The sequence below is a fragment of the Nyctereutes procyonoides genome, unplaced genomic scaffold (assembly GCF_905146905.1).
Source record: "Nyctereutes procyonoides isolate TBG_1078 unplaced genomic scaffold, NYPRO_anot_genome, whole genome shotgun sequence".
Taxonomy (NCBI): Eukaryota; Metazoa; Chordata; class Mammalia; order Carnivora; family Canidae; genus Nyctereutes; species Nyctereutes procyonoides.
Window position 1 is genome coordinate 23,215,895 of NW_026575139.1, and position 23,273 is coordinate 23,239,167.

Sequence of the window (23,273 nt, forward strand, 5' to 3'; positions counted from 1 at the left end):
TTCATTATGAGATTTACACTTCTATTATACTTTTTAAAACTGTGTGCACACATTAGTGTGATAAAAGTTAAAAATTAACTTAGAAATTAAGTTTAAGAAATTGTCCAACTGCTCCTTATTATTGTAAAGAATGAAATCTAACCTCCAGGGCAAAGCCAACCAGACTTTTTATGATCTGGCCAACTCTGAACTGTCCATCCTAACCTCCTCAACCTGGACTCTCAGTTCCTTCTCCTACCTGCCTCCACCTGAAACACCCCACCAGCTCGGATCTCAGCTCAGGCACCATCCTCCCTTCTGTCCCTGGGAGGTATACAAGAGAAATGATCCGGAGATCTTGCGAGAGGCCCTGCCCCCCAAGGCCACAGCCACCACCCTCCACTTAAAGCAACCCACTGAGTGTTTCAGAATCAGGATTTTAGGTGTTGTCCTCTTTCTATGCATTTATGGATACAAGTTGTTGGGATCTTTCATTTTTCTCTCTCAAGTATAGTGCCCAGTGCCTGAAAACATATGTTGATCAAAGCAAATAAATTGATGGACACCTGGGTGGCTCAGTTGGTTAAGCATCTGCCTTCAGCTCCCATCATGATTCCAAGGACCTGGGATCAGGTCCCCCACGCTGGGTTCCCCTGCTCAGCAGAGATTCTACTTTTCCCTCTGCCCCTACCCCCTGCTTGTGCTCTCTCTTAATTAAAAAAAGAAAGAAAGAGAAAGAAAGAAAGAAAGAAAGAAAGAGAAAGAAAGAAAGAAAGAAAGAAAGAAAGAAAATAATAATAATAATAAAAAAAGGCAAACAAACTGAAAGCAAGAACCTCCACCTGGAAAACTCTAGAATTCAGCAGTGAATAGTCAGTTGTCAAATGCAATCACCAGCTCCAGGTCCTCCCCACCCCCAGCCACCCCACCAAGTCCTGAGGACACCTAGCTCTTAAAACTCTGCTGTTAGAGTTCATCCCCCCCTCCCTCTGCAGGGACTCTTACAAGGTCTCTGATCACTTCTCTGCTCATCACATTGACTCTACGGGGCTCTGCATGGTAAGACCATTATTTTATGTAGCATCAAAAAAAGGAAATGTGCCCGTCAAGTGGACTGTGCTTCCTCGCCACTATCATTTTCATTTATTTCCTTATGAAAAGATCTCTTTGAGCTTTACTGAGATAGAATTTTGATCTTACGGTTTTCCTAAGCATACATGGAAGAGGAAATAAAAGAACAACAAATTGAACACTTCTCTGAGTGTGACTCCAGATTCATCTTTGATCAAAGTCATTGTTTTTGTGGTTTTCCACAGAATCATGGTCCCTGCTAACAAGGAAGCCCACCACGCTGTGCTTCTGAGGAATGTCCATTGTTGTCAGTGACGGGGGACAGGGTGTGGGGGGTGGTCCTCCCAGGTCACCACCGCTTTTCTGCAAGTTTTGATGTGCACATGAGGGCAGGGGCGGCCACCTGGAGTGACCAGCACTCTGCCCAAATCAGAGATGTTGGGGTTGGGGGGGTAATGCGTGTGTTGGAACTCATGCGAGATGGGACTGCCGGGTCTCCTTCCAAGGCTCTTACTTCCCTTCCTTTCACCAGCTCCTCCTGTTGTTCCCCACCCTCTGCCCCTCCTTCAGAAGAACTTCTCTAAAATAAGCTCTCCCTGAGGGCATGAGACATCAGAAGGCTGGGCCCTGCCCCCCAGTCTCAGATTAGAGGCCTAGGTGGGGCTAGAAATTTGCATTTCCAACTAGCTCCCAGGTGCTTCTGGTCTGGGGACCGCACTTCTAAGAACCACTGCCTAGATCTCATGAGATCCCGAACCTCACTCAGATTACTCTCTTAGAGCTCTAGACCCGATTTCCAACTCTCCAGGGTAAGTAAGGCCTGTGAACTGAGCAAACTCAGTAATGTCCCAAACTTTGTCCCTGATCCCAACCCCATGCTCCCAGCCAGCCTTAGTACCACCTGGAAAATTCTTCTTTCCAGGTTTCCTTGCCTCCAGTAACCTTACCAACCCCCCAACAGCCTAAATTTGAAACCTAAGGGTCAGTCTCAATCCAGCGGATTGAGGGATCCCTGGGTGGCGCAGCGGTTTGGTGTCTGCCTTTGGCCCAGGGCGCGATCCTGGAGACCAGGGATCGAATCCCACGCCGGGCTCCCGGTGCATGGAGCCTGCTTCTCCCTCTGCCTGTGTCTCTGCCTCTCTTTCTCTCTCTCTGTGAGACTATCATAAATAATTTAAATAAAATAAAGTTAAAAAAAAATCCAGCGGATTGAGATTAGTGGATTAATACTAAATCCACTTCCAAAAGTTTCTCTGGCCTAACTTCTGTTAACCCTCCTGCCACAGATGATGGATGGTTACCCAGATCTCTTAACTATGAAAATCACCTCCTGACCAGACTGCCTGTCCCTAGATGCTCCCACTTCCAGACCATCTTCCCTGAATTATCTTGCCAGAATCACCTCGCTAAAAGAAGAAGATGGGATTAACCCCCTGTTCAAAAATCTCTTCAGTGGCTTCCTGTTGCAGAGCATAAATAGCAAAAACAAAATGCATTTAAGGGTTATCATGGGTTGGTTATAATATACCAGGCACTACACTGAAAACTTTACATGCAGGACTCATTTGTTTTCTGCAAACTGCAAGAACTGGATCCCAACAGCAGAAACTGTTTATCAGCCCCTTAGTCTCATTTCATTGACGGGGAAATTAAGGCCCAGAAAAATAAGTAACTTGGCCAAGTTGATCAAGAAAGGAATCATCAAATTGGGATCCTAAGCCAGATAAAACGGCCCTCGAATACCCTATATACTCTTCTTTCACAAAGCCCACAAAGCCCTGGTGACATCCAGCCTCGAGCTGCTTTCTCTGCTTTCTCAGTCCGTCCTCTGCCACTGAGCCCCCCACCCCTGAACCAGCCCTCTCCTGGCCCCCACTCCTGCTGCTCTCTCTGCCAGCCACTTCACCTTTCATTCCTGCTTGCCTGGCCTTCCAGATGCCGTCCCTCCCCTGACTGGGCTCCGTCTCACCTGACCTGCACTCTGGCTGTGTCTCTGAAAAGAGGAACTGTGACGTGCTTTTCCTTTCACTGCCCCAGGGCCGTCTGCGCATTTAATTGACTCTTCGTATAGATGAGGAGACAGACCAGAGAACCCAAGTCCCTGCCCAAGGTCAGGGGGCTGGTCAGGAGCAGGGCTGGGACAGCAACCCCCTCCTGACTCCCACTCTCTCCTGGCTCTGTCTCTGCAGCCCCCTTGTCTTGGGTCCCCTGGGATCCCCAGCCTCATTCTCCAGGACAAAAGGCCTGGAGGCAGTCCAAGGCAGGATAACCCATCAATCATCTCCCTGCCCCCTTCCGGGGGGAGTTTCCTTCCAAGCCTGCATCTGGGCCCCTGGTGAGCAGAAGCAGCGCCTGCCTGCCAGGCCTTCTCTCTTACTTGCTCTCATCTGAAGTCACAGAGCAAGGAGCTGCTCTAAGGGCCTCTCGGTGACCTGCTAAGTTGGCCACATGCCCTGAGGATGTAGGAGGATGCAGGGTGGTTTTACCCTCCCCACAGCAGTGTGTTCATCTATTCATCAATAGCTTCCACTCCATCTAGAAGAAAGTCCGAGTGCAGCATTCCCCATGCCCCCCACCCCTGTCCCCTGCGTCCTCCCCAGCCTCCCCAGCCCCATCTCCTCCCCTGGACTGCCCTCCCTCACACCAACCACTCTGCCCTCTTTCAGGTCCTGAAGCACACCAGCTGTTTCCTCTGCCTGGACTGCTCGTTCTTCCACATGCTTTGCCTTACCTTGAAAGTCATCTTCTCAGCACAGCCTTTCCTAAATCCTCTGTCTAAATGAGACCCCTTTCTCCGCCACCTTTGGTCTCATCCTTGGCTCTGCTCATTCACAACATATCTCTCAACTGTGTCATGATGCTTCTTTACCTGCTATCCTATTGCCTGTCTGCCTTTCCCCAGGACATCAGCCCTGCCGGGCAGGGGCCCCTGCTCCCAGCACTGTGGTTGGGACTCAATAAATATTCAACACAGAACTGAATAGTTGCTTCATAAGCTCTGACGTAAGGCAGGTGTGTGTCCCCCTGCCCCCCACCAGCATTGTCCTTTAGAAAAGAAATTGCTTAATATCCCAGACTTTGTGACATCTCCTAACAGAGGTGCTCTGTGCAGCACCGCTTTATACTGACTGGCCATCATGATGGAAGCCCCACTGCCCCAAGGAGACCTCAATCACTGCTAGTCATCTGACTGAATCCAGAACAAGGGGGCAAAGAAATTTTACATCAATGTGGTTATTCCCAGGGAATATGACCTCACGATTACAAATGCTGAGAGCCAAAAGCAGTAGGGCACCTACTACATCGTGAAAATCATTATTGTAAATCGACACAAATTAAAAAAGAACCATCTTAATGGTCTAGGAACTGTACTCTCAGCTCAAAGTGAAATTTTTAGGGACAGCAGCACATATATACTCATAAAATTTCCAGTAAGGACGACGGAAGTAAAGAAAGCACACTCTGAAAAACTGTATTAAGTGACTCAAAAAGTGGCCCTAGGAAAGGCAAAGGCACTTTAGTCAAAGGTCCGTGTGAAAAGTTGAATAAACCTCGCTTTGCAAAATGTGAGAGGAAAAAGTTTTTCAAAAAAAAAAACGTGATGTTTTACATAAGGTGATTTGAAATATGAATCCAACTAACATCAACTCATTGTTTTAAGTAGGCGTTTAACTAGTTTATCTGGGTCCCCGCAAGTTCGCATATGCAAATTGGCCAAACTTCCTCAGTTTGTCCTCATTGGATCTGGATTACTCTGGGGATTACCTTCTATGCAGACACACTGAGAATTTCCTACGCACCAGGCACTGTTGGAGGATGTGGGGTTTAGCAAATCATCAAAGTAAATGCAACCCTACTCCTTAGGAGCTTACAATCTTCCTGGGGAACCAGTCAAGTCAGCAAAAACCACACGGTGTGGTAAGTGTTGTAGATGTGCTGCTAGAAGGTTCACAGGAGCACCCAGGAGAGGTGTCAGATATGAGGAAGTGGGAGAAGACTTCCCGAAGGAAATGCCAGCTACCCGAGACCTAATGGACACAAGTAGGGACTAGAGGTTGGGTCCGGGAGGCAGAGTAAAGGGAAGAGTATGTGCAAAATCTAGAAATTGATAGCGTGCAACAAATTCTGGGAACCTGGAAAATAGAGCAGTCAGACTGACCCACAGTCTGCAAGGGAGAGTGGCAGGGGATGAAGCAACCAGGTCAATGTGGGACAATCCCAAAGGACATCCTCAATCACATTCTGGAACTTTGATTTACCCACAAGCAAGGTAGGAGAGTGCCATGTTCAAATATGTGTTCAGAAAGGTCTCCCTGGCAGCACTGAAGAAAGCAGACTGGAAAGGGGTGAGCCTGGCAGCCGGGAGACCGGACTAGAAGCTGCTGTGGTCAGGGGTCAGGGGTGGCCTGGCAGGGACCAGGGCAAGTGGAGAGAAGCATCAGGTCAGGGAACATGAAGGAAGGAGACTGCACAGGACGTGGCTGCTGGGGACGCTGGTTTGGGATGAGGGGCAGGAAGCAGAGTGAAGGGTAAGACCCAGTTCTGGGGGTGCCTGAGTGGCTCAGATGGTTAAGGGGAACACCCAGTTCTGACCAGCACACTCGGGGAGCGAGGAATGGGAGCCCAAGGGGAAAATGTTCAGTTTTGGACTTGTACTGGGGTGCTTCCGGGACACCCGAGTGCAAATGTTCTTTAGGTGTGAAAGGCATTGGAGTGCAGCAGGATAGGACTCATCCCGCTGCACTCATGAGCTATGGGACTCATCTGGACTCCAGAAGCAACTGGGGCATGGGCAGGACATACTGGCCCACATGGTGGGTCATGATTTGAGCCGAGGAAGGTAACAAGGGGCTGGAAGTGGAAGGGTGAGGGGATGTGGGTTTTTTTTCTTTGTTTTAGACTGGAGATATTAGAGGTATTTAAATGCAGGTGGAAGGAAGGAGACTAGAAAGTGAGAAGATAAAAGAGATAGGGGGAAGGAGGGTCTCTAGGAAGCGGGGAGGGGGTGGGACTCAAAGCCTGAGTAGAACAGAGCCGGGGTGGGAGATCTCTCTTCCAGCGGGCAGTCGGCAGTGGACGGCAATAGGTCGCTGTGCAATCAGTGACCACAGGCACCACAGATGGAGGGGAGAGTGCTCGGGTCTGGGGGCATCTTCTAGTTTCCCAACGGAACAGGAGGCCAGGTGACAGGGTCAAATACCCCAGGTGCCTCCCCCCAAAGGCCACGTCATTACTTGGGCACTCATTACAAAGGTTTTCATTACCATGAGGTCAATATCATAACCCAGGCAAGGGGCTCCATCTCTCGGGGCAGACTCCCATCGCCCAAATTCAAAAACCTGATGTATAAGCCCAGGGATGCACATCCAAGTACAAAGAAAAACTGATGTGCCTAACCAGCAAGTTCACTCCAAGCAGAAGACCTACAGGGGAACTAGATCACAATCAGAAAGATGTTAATCACATCAACTGCATGTTTAATGACATCAGTCTGTCCCCAGGCTGACTCTGGGCCCCTAGGAGTGGTGCCTTTGCCAAAGTCTGCCTACTCTTTCTATGCCTCTGGGACTGATCGATCCTCTTTGATGAGCACATTTTTTTTCTTTAGATATGCTAAGCAAATTCAATCAGGTTGAGGATTATCTCCTTTGCTATGGAGCCACTCTATCCCTTCAGTAAAGTGCCTTTTTTGTGTCTAAGCTCATCTGTTCTGGGTGTCATCACCGCCTCCAACAGTGACAACTCCCTTTCACAAAGAATTGGGCAGGCGAAGTTGCAATAAACACTTAGCACGCACTAGGAGGCGTTGACTATAAGCCCCATGAGGGCAGAGGGCCTGCACCTACCTGTTCGATGCTGTAGTGCAGGGGAGTGCAAATTTTTCCTACAAAGGGCCAGACAGCAAATGTTCTAGGTTTTGTAGCCAGAAGATCTCCATGGAAAGGACTTAATCCTGTTATTGCAGCACCAAAGCAGCCAGACTCAATGTAAACAAATAGGTGTGGCAGTGTCCTCACCCACCTTGATCAACAAAAGCAGGCTTCAGCCTGTAGGCTGTACTCAGGCCACCTCTCCAGGCCCCTTCCCCCATCCTCAGTGCCAGCACCTAGCACAGCACATATAGAGTGCCCAGTAAATATTTATAGAAAATAAATGGCTTGGGCGGGGCGGGGGGGTGGAGGTGGGGACTGCTCCTGACCGGCTCAGTCAGTCAAGCATGTGACTCTTGACCTTGAGGCTGTGGGTTCGAACTCCACTTTGGGTGTAAAGATTACTGAAAAGTAAAATCTAAAAAGAAAGAAAGAAATGGCTGAGAGTTGTTTATCATGACATCCTTGTTTCTATAAAACTTCCTCCCATACTGGTATGGGAAATGAGAGACTGAAGCCATCTAAGGAGGGAGCTAGCATGATTCTCAGAGCTTTCTAAGCATTTACATAAATTCACTAATGGATCATTCTGTGACAAAAGCCCTTCAGTCCAGGTGATCAGACTTTAAAAAAAAAAAAAGGCCTGAATATCCTCCTTAATTGGGTAGGTGCTTAGGGGATCATGCCCTGTTTTGGAGCCTAAGGCCAGGCCTACAGACTCACATGCTCTAAGCCTTAGATGCCAGTGTCTTGAGGGCAGGTGCCATGTCTCTCTTTCTCCTGCTTCCGGCCAGTACCTCACTCAGAACACCACGCCACACAGTTCCCACTTGTCTCTGAGGTCATCCAAGAGTCACAGTTTTCCTCTCTATGCTTTAACTATGTTTCCAAATTTTCTACAGCCGTAACATTCAGAAACAACAAAGTCAGAATCAATGTTAGACCAAAACCAAAGAGTTATTAATAAAATAACCAAAGCAAGTCATCAGCTTTAGAATATACCTTTCCTCTGTCCTGGATAGAAACCTCTTCCTGGTTCTAAACAGGAATCAGGACTTGTGACAAAGAAAAGAGGCAAGAGCAATTCAGTTCTGACTGTACTAAAGGCTGCTGTTTGTCCTCTGACTTCTAGGAAAAGATCATTATCCTCTTCGTGGAGCAAATAATTAAGGCTATTTACAAATCCTTCATGTGGGCTCTTGATATGCTGAGGACATTCTCAGCACCCAGGCCTCCGCTGAGGGACAGAAGGGTTTCTGAGTCCACACCAGCCTTGACTTTCAGAAAAGTTGCTCCAGAACCCCTCCAGCTCATTTAAGAACAATAGGGAGTGAAGAAAATGTGGCTGCCTCCTAAAAAGCAATTTTTCAAAAACTGACTTCAAAGAATCTAAAATAATGGCAATCTTAACCAAGACTACCTCCTTATTTGGGCAGAAAGATACATTGCTACCTCCATAACTTAAATTGGTTTAAACATCTTATGTTTATTTGTCAAGTATCCAATGATACTGATTGGCTGTCAAACTGGAGGTTTTCAACCCTGGCTGAGGCAGGAACCTTAGCATTACCACACAGTGCTTTCCAAATACAGAGACTCCAGGGTCTTCCCCCAGACTCAGGGCTCTGAAGCTGGCAGGGACCAGGATGTGTTCATTCACCACGCTGGAGGCTAGGACAGTGCCTGATGTGAATACATTCAATAAATATTTGCTGAATACAGTGTGTATCATGACTCCCTCTGGGTAAGTTACAAGGAACCAGAGTCTCGAGTTTTAGGAAAATCTACTTTTTACTGCTTTATTCTTTTGTACTGGTTGAATTTTTAACATGGTTGTTTTTTTTTTTTTTTGAGGGTTCATTTAAAAAATAAATATTATATATAACTAAAATAGCTAAAATAATTGAAATCCTAAGCCAAAATAATTACACCGCTTTACTTAAATATAGGTAATTACAAAAGCCAGCTTGGTAAGATAAATTGTGTCTGTTGTCTTAGTAATATGCTAAGTGATACTGTGAAAGTGAAAATAATACTTGGAAATATTTATTTAGCATTTACAAAGCGCCTGGCAATATTCGAAGTGTTTTATAAACATATTAACACACTCTTCTTTCAACATCTCTAAATGGGGAAGGAATGACAGCATCTCACCTTTCTGAGGAGGACATGAGCGCAGGGAGAAACTGAGGCAGCATGCCCAGGGACATTCAGCTGTAAGGTAATGGATGGAGCCGTCTGACCCAGGAACCCAGGTGGATAGTCACTATACCACAACGTCTCAACTAATAGGTAGATTTGGAAACATGGCCTATCCTAAGGCCCTCAACTGATTTAATAAATACATTGTCATAAGAAATTTAAACAAATATTTGTTGATTGAATAAAGTCAAGTTATCCCAGGAAAGCTCAACTTGACTCTTAAAAGTGAATGGGGAAGGGGGGAGGGAGGGCACCCTCAGGACAGCCAGGCAGGGCCAAGGACAGGACAGGTGCCCCCCCCCCCGGTTTTGTCCAGTCTGCTTGTGATTTCTGTCCCAGTGAACTGACATCAGCTCATCTCAATTACATGCATGAGGAGGGCTTTTTGTTTATCCCATAAGATAGCGCCTAGGACGACAGCTGGTGCTTAGTAGGTGCTCAATAGAAACTTGACTGTATGAATGGCACAAATGCTCTACCCACGCCCCGCTGCAGTAAGAATCTCAGCTATCCATGTGCCAGACCATTCCTCTGGGCCGGCCCCTGGGCCATGAACTTGATATGAGCTCTTTGAGGGTGGACCCATCACCATCCCCCATTTCCCTTAGGGTGACTTTACAGAGGGCACCCACCAAGGCTCTTGCACATCTTCATAGGAACAAATCACTTCAGTTACCGGCTGAGAGAGGCAGCCACCCTCATAGCCATCAGAACATGATTCAACTGATAGAAACACCATAAAAAGCCCTTGAAGACAGGCCATGCTGAGATCAGACAGGGTGAGTGGCTGTCCCTTGCTCTGTTGGCCCCTTTCACAATTAAAATATCCGTGTTTTATTTGTCCACCCATTAAACAGCCCACTCTGGATTTCTACTCAGGTCGTGATCTCAGGCTCATGAGATCAAGGCCTGCATGGGGCTCTGCACTGTGTGGGGAGTCTGCTGGAGATGCTCCCTCTCCCTCTGCCCCTTTCCTCACTCTTTCTCTTAATAATAAATAAATAAATAAATAAATAAATAAATAAATAAATAAGATCAAAACAAAATGACAAACCCTTTTTATTGCAAAGGGTCTGGAACTGCAGGACAAAGAATACTACTTCCTCCTCCAAAAACAGCTTTCAAGGGACACCTGGGTAGCTCAGTGGGTGAGCATCTGCCTGCCTTTGGCTCAGGGCATGATCCAGGGGTCCTAGGATCCAGTCCTGCTAGGGCTCCCCGCAGGGAGCCTGCTTCTCCCTCTGCCTATGTCTCTGCGTCTCTCATGAATAAATAAATAAAATCTTTAGAAAAAAAATCAGCTTTTGAGGGACATGCTCCGGACACACGCTACCGATGAGAGGGACACGCACGGCGAGGCATTTGCGTGGCTTCTCTTTGGCTTTTCTGGGGCACCAGGTGGGAGCACCTGCCGACTGGACCACAGCCCTCGAGCTGAGAGTCTGACCTGCAGTGGGGACTGGAACCCCGCAGAGGCGGGACCCTCCGGATCCCCCCCAACCGCTGCAGAGGCGCGGCCCGACCTGGCACCTGGTTGCCCGCTGCACCTGCCGGCAGGGCGCCCCTGGCTCACCCCCTGCGCCCCCCGGGGGGCCCTGCCCACACGCACCTTGGATGGTCCTCTTGAAGAAGGCCTTGCAAGCCTCGCAGGAGGCCACGCCGTAGTGGTAGCCGGAGGCGATGTCCCCGCATACGAGGCACAGGCGCTTGGGGATGGCGTTGAGCATGTACTCGCACTTGATGGCCGAGTCCTCCATGAGGCCGCCGGCACAGTCCTCGTAGCCCTTGCGACAGGGGGTCCCGCCCAGCCCGGCGCCCGCGAACATGGGCGGCGAGTCCAGCCCGTTGGCGTGGGCGCCCAGGGCCAGGCCGAAGCCGCCGCTGGCGTCGGACGAGCCGCTGGGGCTGTGGTGGCTGAGGGCGTCGATGCCCGAGGATGGGCTGGACGGCTCGGTCTTGATGAAGGAGCCGCAGCTGGAGCCCAGGTGCCGGTCGTCGGTGGACATTCTGCTCAGCAGCCTGCGGACACAGAGCAGGCAAGTGAGCTCCGGAGGGCGCGGTGGGTGTGACACCCGCCCCAGGAATTAGCTCTGGGCTCCGGGCACCGCGTGGGCGGGGAGGCTGGGAGGGGCTCAAGGCGAAGGCATGGGGAGATAAAATGCTGGCCCCGAAGGTCAATTGGTCAGGACACCGCACAGCCCAGGGCAAGTGTCTGGCATTACCACCCACCCCACCCCCCAGAACGTTGGGAGTCCTCAAAGAAAAAGAAACTTGATGTTTGATCAATAAACTTCAGATCAAACACCCCAGCTCTCTGCAGATTGCTGGCATGAGGGTGACACAGAGCGGTAACCATTCAAAGTCCTTGGCCCACCTTCCTGCACGACGAGAATACGTGATGGCTACAGTTGAGAGGCTGGGTGTGCAGGGCCCTGGACCAGACACCCTCAGTACTGTGACCCGATAACCCATTTCATCCTGCCCCTACTGGGGCTTCTGGTAAGCCCAAGCTTGGAGCTCGCTCCCCCCCCCCACCCCCGTGTGCCACCATCACCAACACTGGGCCTAGAGATGCCAAGCAAGGCACCCGGCCAGGGCAAGAGGCAGGGCTGATGACAAAGGTTGCCCTCTTGGGGTTGGCCTCTGGCCCAGGGCACATTTGGAAAGTGGCTCCAGGCCCCCTCCCTCATGTCCCTTCCTAACCCTTCAGCAGCCTGGCTTCCCAGCCCCACCCGGCCCCAGACACTGTGTCTCCATGAGACATCATGAGGGGGCCTTCCAACCCCAGCTCCGTGTGTCCCCGGCAGCTTCTTCACCCTAAATCTCAAGCTCTGAGTCCCTGCCTCACTCCCAGAGTCAAGGGAGCATTACCAACATGACAGGATCCCTGTAAAGGATCAAATGTTTCCCAAAATGAAAGACCCTCCTCCCAGAACCATGCAGGGTAGGTAAGAAGTCAGGCAAGGTGTGACTCTCCCACAGGGTCCCAGGACAAGGGGAAGAGCCTCTCTCCAAAGGGGCAAGAAAAGCTCACAGCAGAGTGATGAAGGTGGATGTTTAGGGAAACCCAGCTGTGGCTCACACTCAAGACCCCTGGGGCCAGCCAGGACCTGGAGTCAGGAGGCTGCGTCTGGGTCCATCGGCCCCTGACCTGGTCTGGCCATGTGGAGGTAAAGAGGAGCCCAACTCTTAACGCTCAGAGAGCAGAGGAAGGAAAGAGAGAAAGTTCCTGGAGAATGAAAAGGGCTAACCGGTCAGCGCTACAGCCCCATTGGCGGAAAGATGGCTCCGGCTGGGAGGGAAGGTCTTCATGCTGGAGGGTCCACTGGGTAACAGCCACTGTCCGACCTCCAATAATGCTCAGAGGGAGCCCCTGTTTCCTGAGCAGTCTATTGAGGAAAGGACTGGTCACCACTAAGGGAAGGGGCTGCTTTGCCACACCCTCAAAGCACCCCCACACCACCAAATGCAATCTCATAGCGGGGAGGGGCCTTCGCCATTAACGATTTCATCTTTAGCACGCCTCCCGAGGGGTTGTCCCATCCATCTACAGTTGAACACGTCCAGAGACAGGGAACTCACTGCCCCATAGGCAGTTCTAATCAGAACCAGGGAGCTGCAGATACAAAGATAAAAGATACATATAAGGCTCCTACTCTCAAGTTTATCTACTGGAATGTAGTGTTTGAAGATAGAGGCTCTCCATCTCTTCTGTTCCAAACCAAATGTATCTGAGTCCCTGAGACGCCTCTCCTACAAGCCCCATGTTTCCCTTACATGGGCAGAGCGTTCCCCGGTTGAGGGTCTCCTCTGGATCCTTTTACAGCTCTGACTGGTGCCCCGTTATTCTCCTGAGTTCCACACGGCCACCTGCCTCCCCTCCGTCGTCCCCCAGCAGGTCCCTGGCATGACCATAGGAAAAACACCATCAGCCTGGCAGGGCATCATCCAGACAGAAAATCCACCCGAGCAGGCACAAGAGCACTTTTGGGTGACCTCCCCACAGAAAAGAGCCGACCAGGGGCCCTTTTACGTGCAATCCCCTGCTGCTCACTGCTCCAGGCTCTGCAGGTCACAGGAATACCCCAGGCCCTCTGTGACAAGCCCTGCTGGGTAGAGAGCAACCAGACCCCAGCCCTCATCCCCACCTCTCCCCAAACTCAAGAGAATTTGAGATTTCGGGATGCCTGACATAAGCAGGAATTACAGCAACTACAGCAGTCCCCCCAGTTCCTTATCTGCGGTCTCAGTGACCCGCGGGAACATCGGGTCGGTAGCACTACGTCACAATACCTACATCATTCACCTCACCTGGCCTCCTCACACAGGCCTTTTATCATCTCATCTTCAGAGACTCCAGGGCTGAAGGAAGCAAACTTGACCCTGACCTCTGAGTTGCATGGAAATCCAGCCACTAATTTGTCACCTGCATCCCAGCTATGCATGGAGTTGGGGTGGGGATGGAGGCTGTTGAGGGTTTCACTCCTACAGTCATCTCTCCCATGACCATTATTTTGGTGCCCCGCCCACAGTGTCTTTTCTAAGGAGAGTCAACGCCTATTTCAGGCACCTAATATGTGCCAACTGCTGGCCAGAGGACTAGACAGGTCATGATAAGCACAGCCCACCATCTCAAGAAGCTCGATGGCTCTCTGAAAGGGCAGATGCTAAACATACACAAGTGTGCAGAGCACCAGACGGGGCCAGAGGGTACTAGGCTCACCGGGGCTCCCCTGCTGTGCCCCACTGGTCTTCCTACATTCATTCACTCACTCATTCATTCATATTTGCAGACAGAATGAAGAGACCTTGCAAGTGGGGCCCACAAGTCTGCATTTTCAGGTGGGTTTGCTTTAGCAGCCCAGATGTGTGACTCTTGGGGGCATCAAGTTTGAGTACCATGGGGATGATGCAGCCTGAAGCTTGACATGAATCTGGTATGAGAGAAATGAGATAAAGCAGTAAAAGAGAGAGAGGGAAGTTTGTGGGGGGGGGGGGCAGAGAGGAGAGCTGAGACCCCTCAGCTCCCTGCCCCCGCCACTCAGTCCATGAAGCCCGAGGCACACAGTGAAGGCTGAGGGCAGGAAGTCCAGGAAAAGAAAGGAAACTTCCAACAGCAACTGTGCAGGGAGGAGAGAGAAATCGGAGCAGGGTTTACCAGGCTTCTTAGTCCACTCTGCAGGGGAAGCCCCGTCTCCAGCAGCTTTGATCTGGCCCTACTGACATTTGGGGCAGGGGAGTTCTTCACTGTGGGGCCATGCTTTGCACTTGCACTGCAGGTTGTTTCCAAGCATCCATGTCCTCTGCCCGCTAGATGCCCATAGCACCCTGCTCCCTGCCCCAGAGAGAACAACCGAAACCTCCAGACATTGCTGAATGTTCCCTGGGGGATAATCCCCCACAGATGAGAACCACTGACATAGATCTATGAGGAAGGAGGAGGGCCAGGGGACCTGGGAGCACAGGGTTGGGCCAGTGAATGGTGCAGGTCTGAGACAGAGGGGATCAGAGCAGAAGGGCCAGAAGGAAACAGGATTGGGTGGGGGGAGCCAAGAGAAGCATGGTGGCTTCTGGGGGTGCAGGCCCAGGGTAGACCAAAGGAAGGAACAAGAAAGCCAGGGGATTGGAGAGGGGGTCAGGGAAGATGTCAGAGGTATAGCCTGGTCACCAAGGCCCAGGAGGATGCAGCGCAGGGTGGGTGCCCAGATGGCCTGCAGGGAGGGTGCAGTCTCGGGATGGGGGGAGGTGGCTGACACTTCACTCTGGGGAGGAAGGGGTCACATCGAGTCCATCATCTGTGGTTGGCTGGGACCCAGTTCCCAAATGGGTCGATGACTATCGACTTCATGGGAGGGGACAGAGGCCCCATCTAAGCAGGCTTTGAAAGAGCAGTAGTCAGTGGTTGAAGGCCCTGGAGGCATCACTGCCCCTGTGACCCATGGGTAACAGAAGCACAGATAGAGCTGTCCTGGCCTTAATTTCACCACTGTCTGATTAGGCACGGCCCCCCTCCCGCCCCAGCCAGCTCTCTGCCCCTGGCCCTCCAGCACCCAGTGTGAAGCCCTGTGCCCCAGAGTGGCCTGCCCTCCTGGCTGCTTGAGCTCACCAGGCAGGACAGGTGTGTGGGGGTGGTGGGAGACACTCTGCTGGACAACGAAGTGGGTTGAAGATTTTCCTCATACCCAGACCAACAGAATCCTGGAGATTCTGAATGAAACCCCAACTGCTGAGCTATTTTGCTACGGATCTGTAGAGCTGGAGAAATCCCAGTGTGCCGGCAAGAGACAAAGCTGGAATCTCAGAGGTCTGGCCCCCTCGCAATGGCCTGCTGGTGGGCAGGCAGCAGGAGGGAAGCTTCTAGAAAAACAGAAGCTCATAGAGGGAAGGGGTTTGGACTGGCCTGCTTGGCCTTGGGCCGGGCCTGCTCTCCTCTGTGAGATAGAGCCCATCCCCCTACCCACAAGGATCCGGGTCACGTGCAGAGGGCCTGTGCTCCCAAGGCTGTCTTGGCTCTGTGCTGAGACCACACGTGTAAGAGCAAAAACAGCAGCTCTGTCACTTAAGGGTTGAAGCCTGCCCTCTGACATCAGATGATCCCAGCTGTCACTGTCTCTCAGCCTGAGTGCTCATCTGTAAAATGGGCTCAGTCATAGCACCTCCTTCACAGGGTTGTGTTGTGTGAGTGTGAAGTATTGGAGGCAACACGCGTGGCCCAAGCTGGTGCTGTGCAGGTACTCTGGGCCGCGGGCCACTGTTGTGATTCTCCCAGGAAACCCCTTCCAGAAAACCCAGCACCTGGCCACCAGCAAAGCTCTTCCCCCAACCAAGTCCCCAGATAGAGATTCCATAAGGAACTTGCCATTTGCCAGGACTGGAGAGTGGTTTGTTAGGCAAATTAAGAGAATAAATAAGCCTGAAACGGGAATCCACTATACAGAAGAAAAATGGTTTCTGAACACTTGAGAGACTCTTATGTACATTTCCATAATTAATTCGTTAACCAGGGGCCACCGAGCTATTCATTATAGCAGACCCTCAGACCCTCCAGCAAGGCTTTACTTGTTATGAACCAGCCCCTCAAGGAACCTGAAAGTAGCACAGCTAAACTCCCTTTAAAAATTTTAAAGAATACAAAAAAAAAATTTTTTTTTACAGAATGCAGAAGGAGCCTTTAACAGGGGGAGAGGCTGGGGAGGGCTGCTTGGCTGAATGTGAATAACTGTCCCAGCTTCCTGTTGGGATATGGATTTGTGGGCACTTATTACATGCGAGGGAGGGAAGGAAGGAAAGAAGAGAGGGAGGGAAGAAGGGGAGAGGGAGGGAGGGAGAAGTGGCCAATGGTGACATGTATTAGGAATCAAGGATTATAATTAATCCAATCCTGTACATATGAGGTCCAATAATTATATACGTTTTTTTAAACTCACATATTTCTTTAATTCAAACCATTTTCCCCCGAGTAGTCTGAATCACCTCTTTTAGTAAAAAGTATTTTCACAGCTCCCGGTGATCGAAATCTTGCATACGTGTATCTTCTTCCAACAGTGGACCCATTTTCCTGGACAGACACACCAGCACAGCTAGGAGTCAGTGGGCTGTAAGTTCTCCAGGATTCTGCTGCCCACCCGGTGACAGGTAGCTGAGGAACCGAAGCCCCAAGAAGCTGTGATTCTCGAAGTTACTAACGAAAGAGCTAGGCTGGTTGGGGGGCTGCCTGGGGTTGAGAGGCACAGTGAGTGGTGACTCAGGCAGGGGCCCGCCTGCCACCCTCCATCTGCCAACGACACTACCACAGCACCGCTCTGGTGGCACCTCGATTTGATCTGGTCTCCTCCAGGGAGACTTTTCCTAACCCCCCTCATCCCTTCCTCCCCGTGGAGCCCTCTCCGGGACCCAGGACCGCAAAATGACCCAATGGCAAAGTGGCTTCAGCGCGAGCCTGCCTCCCCCTGTTTGCTGAAGCTACGGCAGAAATCTGTAATTAAGCATCTTGTCTTAGAAAGATTAGTCAAAACCAGGCTGGTCCCGGACAACTGATTGAAATCTCGTTCCACACAAATTACGGTGTGGAAAATAATGATGGGTAATTAGTGCCTTTCAATCGGAGCCTTTTATCCCTGATTTTCCAGGCTGCATCCATCATAATGAGAAGAGAGACGCTCTGCCGAAGCAGGGACAGACGAGGGGACATGGAGCAGCCGCCCTGGGACAGCCCAGAGGGTCCCTGCACTGGCCGAGCTCGGCCCACTGACAGCAGCTCTGGGCAAATGAGTCACAGGGGACCCCTCTGGGGAGGCCCAATTCTCAACCTCAGCCTTCCCCACGATCCTCTTAGTGCAGTGCCCCCAAGCAGGACCCAGAGATGGCTCTTCCTTGGGTCTTCCTCGTTAGCTCTGGGCTCTAGACACCACAACAGGGAGTGTCTGGAGGAAGGACAGCATCACAAATTTGGGGATGCCCCCCAACGAGCCACCAGCATCCTTCCTTTCCACAGCTACTGGAGATCTGATATCTTTGAATTTATCTGAACTCTGCTTGAGCCTGATTTTATTTTCGCCCTATGTCAAGCCACGATGTGGTAAAAACCTACGGTCACTAAACACATCTGGCAACTTCCAGATGGCACTTCATCCTCACAGGAGCCATGGTGCTGGGCCATGGAGCTTAGTGGTTGGAGCTGGACTGCCTGAGTTTGAATTCCGGCTCGGTCCCTTCTGGTGTATTTAACCCTTCTGTGCTTCAGTTTCTTCATCTGTAAAATGGGGATGAGAATTATCATAGTCATGTCATAAGGTGGTCTCGAGGATGAGCGAATTAATATAGAAAAGAGCTTAGGATCGTGCCTGGCACACAGTAAGTGCTCAATAAATAAATGCTAGCCGAAGTTACAGCAGCCCTCTTTTGGGGATGAGATGGCTTCCACTTAGGGTCCCTTAAATGCCCAATCCCACTCCAAGCAAGGCTGCTTAGTCTCTCCTCCTCCCAGCATTCATCCATCCGGGCACCTACGTATCCACCACTTAATCATGCATTTGTATGCCTCTCTGCATGCTCGAACTTCCACCCAGAAGGTCCCTTTTCAGGCAAAGGGGCTCCTTATTCAGGCTCTATCAGAACCAACTATCAGAACTAACTAGCCTCTCTCCTAGGAGCTGACACCCAACTCCAATATTCTCTGTCTCTTACTGGCATGAACATGACCATGCTCACACGCACGTGCACAAACACACACACCCACACACAGAGAGAGTTCCCTACCACAGGAACTGCCACGTTCTTACAGACCTCTACGCCACTGGCCCAGCCGACTGACCCAGGGGTGTGCACCTGACCCGAGTTGGGCCAATGGGTTCCTCCCATGAGCTGTGTTGCCTTGCCAGGAACAGAACCAGTAAGATGGACAGCTCAAGAGTGAACCAGGTCACACTTCGCACCAACGTGCAGTGAGGGGGAAGAAAATAGAAGCTGGCAGCAGAGAAGGGTGCTGGCTAGGGTCAGAGTCCTGGGAGTCCTGGTCAAAAACCCAGCGGCACCTCTGCCCAGGAGGGTAAGCACAGTCTGACTCCCTGACACAACAGCCCACATGAGGGGCATTCTGATACTTAACCAAGAGAGGAATTCGCATACCATCTCATCCATTCATCCACTCCCTCCCTCTCTCGGCCATTCCATTATGATTCCTTGGCTATCTACTGGGTGCCAGCCACTCTTCTAACCCTGGGGATGGATTATTGCACAAAGTGGACAACTTCCTGCCCTCAAGGAGTGACTACTGTATCTCGTTGACCTTAAGCTACACCATCTTTTCATATTTTAACATCCTGGCAAACATGAATGCATCTTGAGTGCATCTTGAATCGATGGTATGCTCTAGTTTAATTTGATTAGTGGCTCCAAGAATAATGGTGCCTGTAACAATAGATGATGACATGGATTCAATGGAAAATGATAAATAAGTATAGCTGAGACTGCTATGAGTTCACCAAATGCAATTTCATTTCTTCCCAGACATCAGGGAGACTACATTTCCCAGCCTTCTTTTCGATGAGCTGCGGACATCAAGTAGGTCCCAGCCAATGGCATGTGGGCAAAATGATGTCAGTCACTTCCTTATCTGGTCCATCAAAATCTCCCACGGTACTCCCCACCCTGCACCCCCTGCTCTGTCTTCCCCCACTGGGGGGCCATGCAGGATCCAGGCAGATGGTCCAGGAGGGGGCCCTGGGGCCCTGAGGGATGGCAGAGCCACAAACTGGAAGGAGCCTGGGCCCTTGAATAACCTCATGAAAGGCTACCTGTCAAGCAAAATATCATATGGGCAAGCTGGAAACATCTACTGTGTTAAGCCACTGAAAGAGTGGGGTTGCATGTAATAATAGCTACTGTGAGCCACCCGACCTCACACAGCATGTAAACAACCAAAATAGTATACACTCAGTTAGTGATTGGTGCAGGGGAAGGGGACAGATGGGAGGATGGGGCAGCGCCAGATAGGCTGGCCAGACAGAGGAGGTGACAGTTAAGCAGAGCGAGAGGGAGAGAGGCGCTCAGGGAAAGCACTCTGTTGGAAGAAGAGTAGGGAGGTGGGGAGAGGAAGGCAGGGCCCTCTTCCAGCCAGAGGCATTCAGAGCAGACCAGGACCTCAAAAGGCCTCTGATCTGTCCCTGGCTGCCTGCCTTTGCTAAAGATCCCAGGGAAGAGGAGATCCCTCATTCGAGAGGCAGCTGTTCCCATCTTCCGACCACTTGGGAGTGTATTTAAAAAAAAAAAATTCTTTATCAAGAGCCAAAATACTTCTCTTTGGAACTTCCAATTACGGTTTATACAATCCTCTCAGGACCTACAGACCAAGTCTGACCCCCCTCACCCCTCTATATGACAGTCCTCCTAATTGCTGAAGGCAGCTTCCTGCTCCCTGAGGAACCCTGCCTGTCCTCATGAGGAGCAGCATCCCCTAGTCCTGGACTCACACTCACCCCTGCTTACACTTTGTCCTCCTTGAAGAATAACTCATCTGTTCTCTCTGCTCTTCACGAAGAGGAACAACAGAGCACAGCCTTCCAGGTCCATTCTGATAGGTACAGAGCAGAGCAGTACTCATATTCTTCTCATCTTTGACACTATACTTCTGTTGATGCAACCTAAGACTGAGGGAGCATGCAAGGTGCGCGGCTCACACTGCTGACCTCCCAGCTGCTCCTTACACAATCACACACCTGGGTCTCGTTTGTGCATTACTGGGGCTAGGCTTACCTCCCACTTCCCCACGTGTGTGCCTGTAGGGCAGTGTGCAGACCCAGGGAGGGGGACAAGGCTTCCAGACACCACCTGGCAGGGGGCCTTCCTGTGTGGCTTTGTGCACTGCAGGGATGACACAGGAGGCCTGGGGCTCCCAGCACCCTTTCGTCTTCCAGACTCAATTTTTTAGTCCTTGTACCAATGAGCAGCCTGGGCAGATGGCAAAGAAACATCTTAACTCAACTGGACAGGTGGGGACCTGGCACCAAAGCCAATTGGGAACCTGCTTCTGACCCCTGTAATGCTGGTGAGCGTGCCCACCTGCCAAGGCCCTGCTCCCTGCCAGGCAAGGGACCACATGCATTATGTCCCTTGCAACAACCTGTGGAGGTAGGTACTATCATTTCCCCATTTTGCAGAGGGCCTAAATATCTTGCCAGGGGTCCCAGGCCCAGAAAGTGCCAGAGTTACAAGGCCAAAGGGATTAAGTCACAATACTCCTCTGCTCAAAACAGCCAGAGGCTTCCCATCCCACTGCCAGGAAAGCAGGAGTCCTCACCACAGCTCAGAAGGGCCCCAGGATCCAACACCACCACTAGAGATGCTGTCACCTGCTTGCTCTGCCCTGTGCTCACTCTGTGGCAGCCACACTTGCCCCCTAGCTGTTTCTTTTCTTTCTTTTTTTTTTTTTTAAGATTTTATTTATTTATTTATTCATGAGAGACAGAGAGGCAGAGACACAGGCAGGGGGAGAAGCAGGCTCCATGCAGGGAGCCCGACGTGGGACTCGATCCCGGGTCTCCAGGATCACACCCCAGGCTGCAGGCGGTGCTAAACCGCTGCACCACGGGGGCTGCCTGCCCCCGCTGTTTCTTGACAGCACCACTGAGTTCCCACCGCAGGGCCTCTGCCCTTTGTACTCGAGGGCAGGGGCTGTGTCTCTTTCCTTCTGTTCCCTCTGTCTAGAACACTCCAGGCACACAGGCTCCATAAACATTGATTGAGTGAATAAATGAACGAAGAGGTCTGAGAGTTGGGTGGGATAGGAGTCCCCAAGCCCTGCACCCAATAAGAATGGGACAGGCCCAGGCCTGAGCCATAGCAGAGTACCACAGTCAGAGCAAGGAATCCAGCCAGTGTTATAAGAGCAGAACCCAGAGACCCAAGTCCAACAATCCCTGATGAAGGAACCTAAAGGATCAACCTCACCATCAGTGCCCATTGAATTCCACCAATCCTGGTTTAAAGATTTTAGGAAGGAAGTATGGATTTTTCTTACTTTGTTGTTCTTGTTTAAGTACTCAAAATCATGTAATGTGTTTATAAGAAACTTCAAGAAGCTAACATCTCAGATGCACTAATCAACACATCTGGGTTCAAAATGTTTAAAAAAAAAAGGGGGGACGCCTGGGTGGCTCAGCGGTTGAGCAGCTGCCTTTGGCTCAGGGTGTGATCCTGGGGTCCTGGGATCGAGTCCCACATCGGGCTCCCAGCATGGAGCCTGCTCTCTCTACCTATGTCTCTGCCTCTCTCTCTGTGTCTCTCATGAATAAATAAACAAAATCTTAAAAAAAAAAGTTTAAAAAGATATTTTAATAGAAAAATCTATGTAATTTATAAAAACCTTTAAAAAGTAGGGTTGGGAAATCTTGCCTCAACATCAGAGCCAGAGCCCTGACTCCATACAAGTGGGAAGGGTTCACTGCCACTCCCCGACCACAGGGCTCAGGCGTGAGGGTCACACACTCAGGTCCCCTGGGTTTGGATCCTGGCTTTGTCTCTTACTGGTCGTGCAACCAGCCTCTCCATACCTGTTTCCTCGTCTGCAAAATGGGTCACATCAAGATACCCACCTCAGAGTTTCTCTGAGGGTTAAATGACACAATCAATGCAAAGCCCCTACTGGAGCACCTACACGCAGTGAGTGCTCAATAAACACAATGCTGTGGTTCCTCAGCTCTCCTGGGAGCAGGTCCTTCCAGGCACAGCAAGTGGGGTGGGAGGTGGGTGGGGGAGTGGTGTCTGACAACGCACAGGGTCTCAGGCATCTCCTCTGTGGACTGGATAGAAGAAGAAAAATGAAGAAAGGGGAAAGCTCCTTGGCCCTTTCCTAATCTGAGCTGGTGGGGGTCGGGATGGATTCACCAGGCTTGCCCTTGGAAATGCTGTCACTTATCACAGGACTTCTCCAGATGGGGCATTCTGACTATTGATCTGGTAAATAAACAGCCTGCTGGCTCGATCAAAATGTTATTTTGCATTTCAATCACTGCTCACTAATGCAACCTTCATCCCACCAAGATGCTGCTGGCAATGACACCAGCCCTGCCACTGGCTTGAGAGGTGGAGCCAACCTCTGACAGTGCAGAATGGGATTGGGGAGCCCTCCCTCCCTGGGAAGTCTGAGCAGGCGTGGGGAACACAGCTGTTCTTGGGGAGGGGAGGGAGGACAATGAAAAGAAATGTCCTTGTGAGTGGAGATCGGAGGGGCCGGGCTGCTGTCATGCCTGCCAACAAGGCCCTGATGGCGGCAGGTGTGTCAGGCGGGACACACCTAACCTAGCCGGTAGCCCCCTGGGACCTCAGGGTCAGGCCTCGGTGCCCCCACTGCTTTACTAAATGGCCTTGGCCATATCACTACTCTTGTCTGCATCTCAGCAGCTATACTGGTATATGGGATCCAAAAAAACTACCCTCTTCGTTTGGCTTGTTGTAAAGACTCTGAGAAAACAGACATGAAAGCCTTTGGAGAACAAAAAAAGGACAGTAATGCTGCTGTATCATTTAATGGAATCAAAACACTGAATTTCCTTCCTTGCTAAGCACTTACTGTGTACAAATTGGCTAACACATAGAAGCTTAGTGAATCCTCACAATAACTCTGGATTTTTTAGTCCTATTTTACAGAGGGGG

The 23,273-nt window shown here is 50.7% G+C and overlaps 1 protein-coding gene across 4 annotated transcripts in view; it reads right to left on the minus strand.

The window, feature by feature from the left end:
• Positions 1 to 23,273, minus strand: part of ESRRB (estrogen related receptor beta) — a 108,533-nt gene that overhangs the window by 45,262 nt on the left and 39,998 nt on the right. The window contains exon 2 of one of the 4 annotated variants that reach the window (XM_055304156.1): positions 10,732 to 11,141. In XM_055304156.1, coding sequence (XP_055160131.1) covers positions 10,732 to 11,141 — 410 coding nt within the window. Of the gene's footprint in view, positions 1 to 10,731; positions 11,142 to 23,273 lie in introns of those variants that run through there. The other 3 variants (XM_055304159.1, XM_055304157.1, XM_055304158.1) reach the window with 3 other exon arrangements.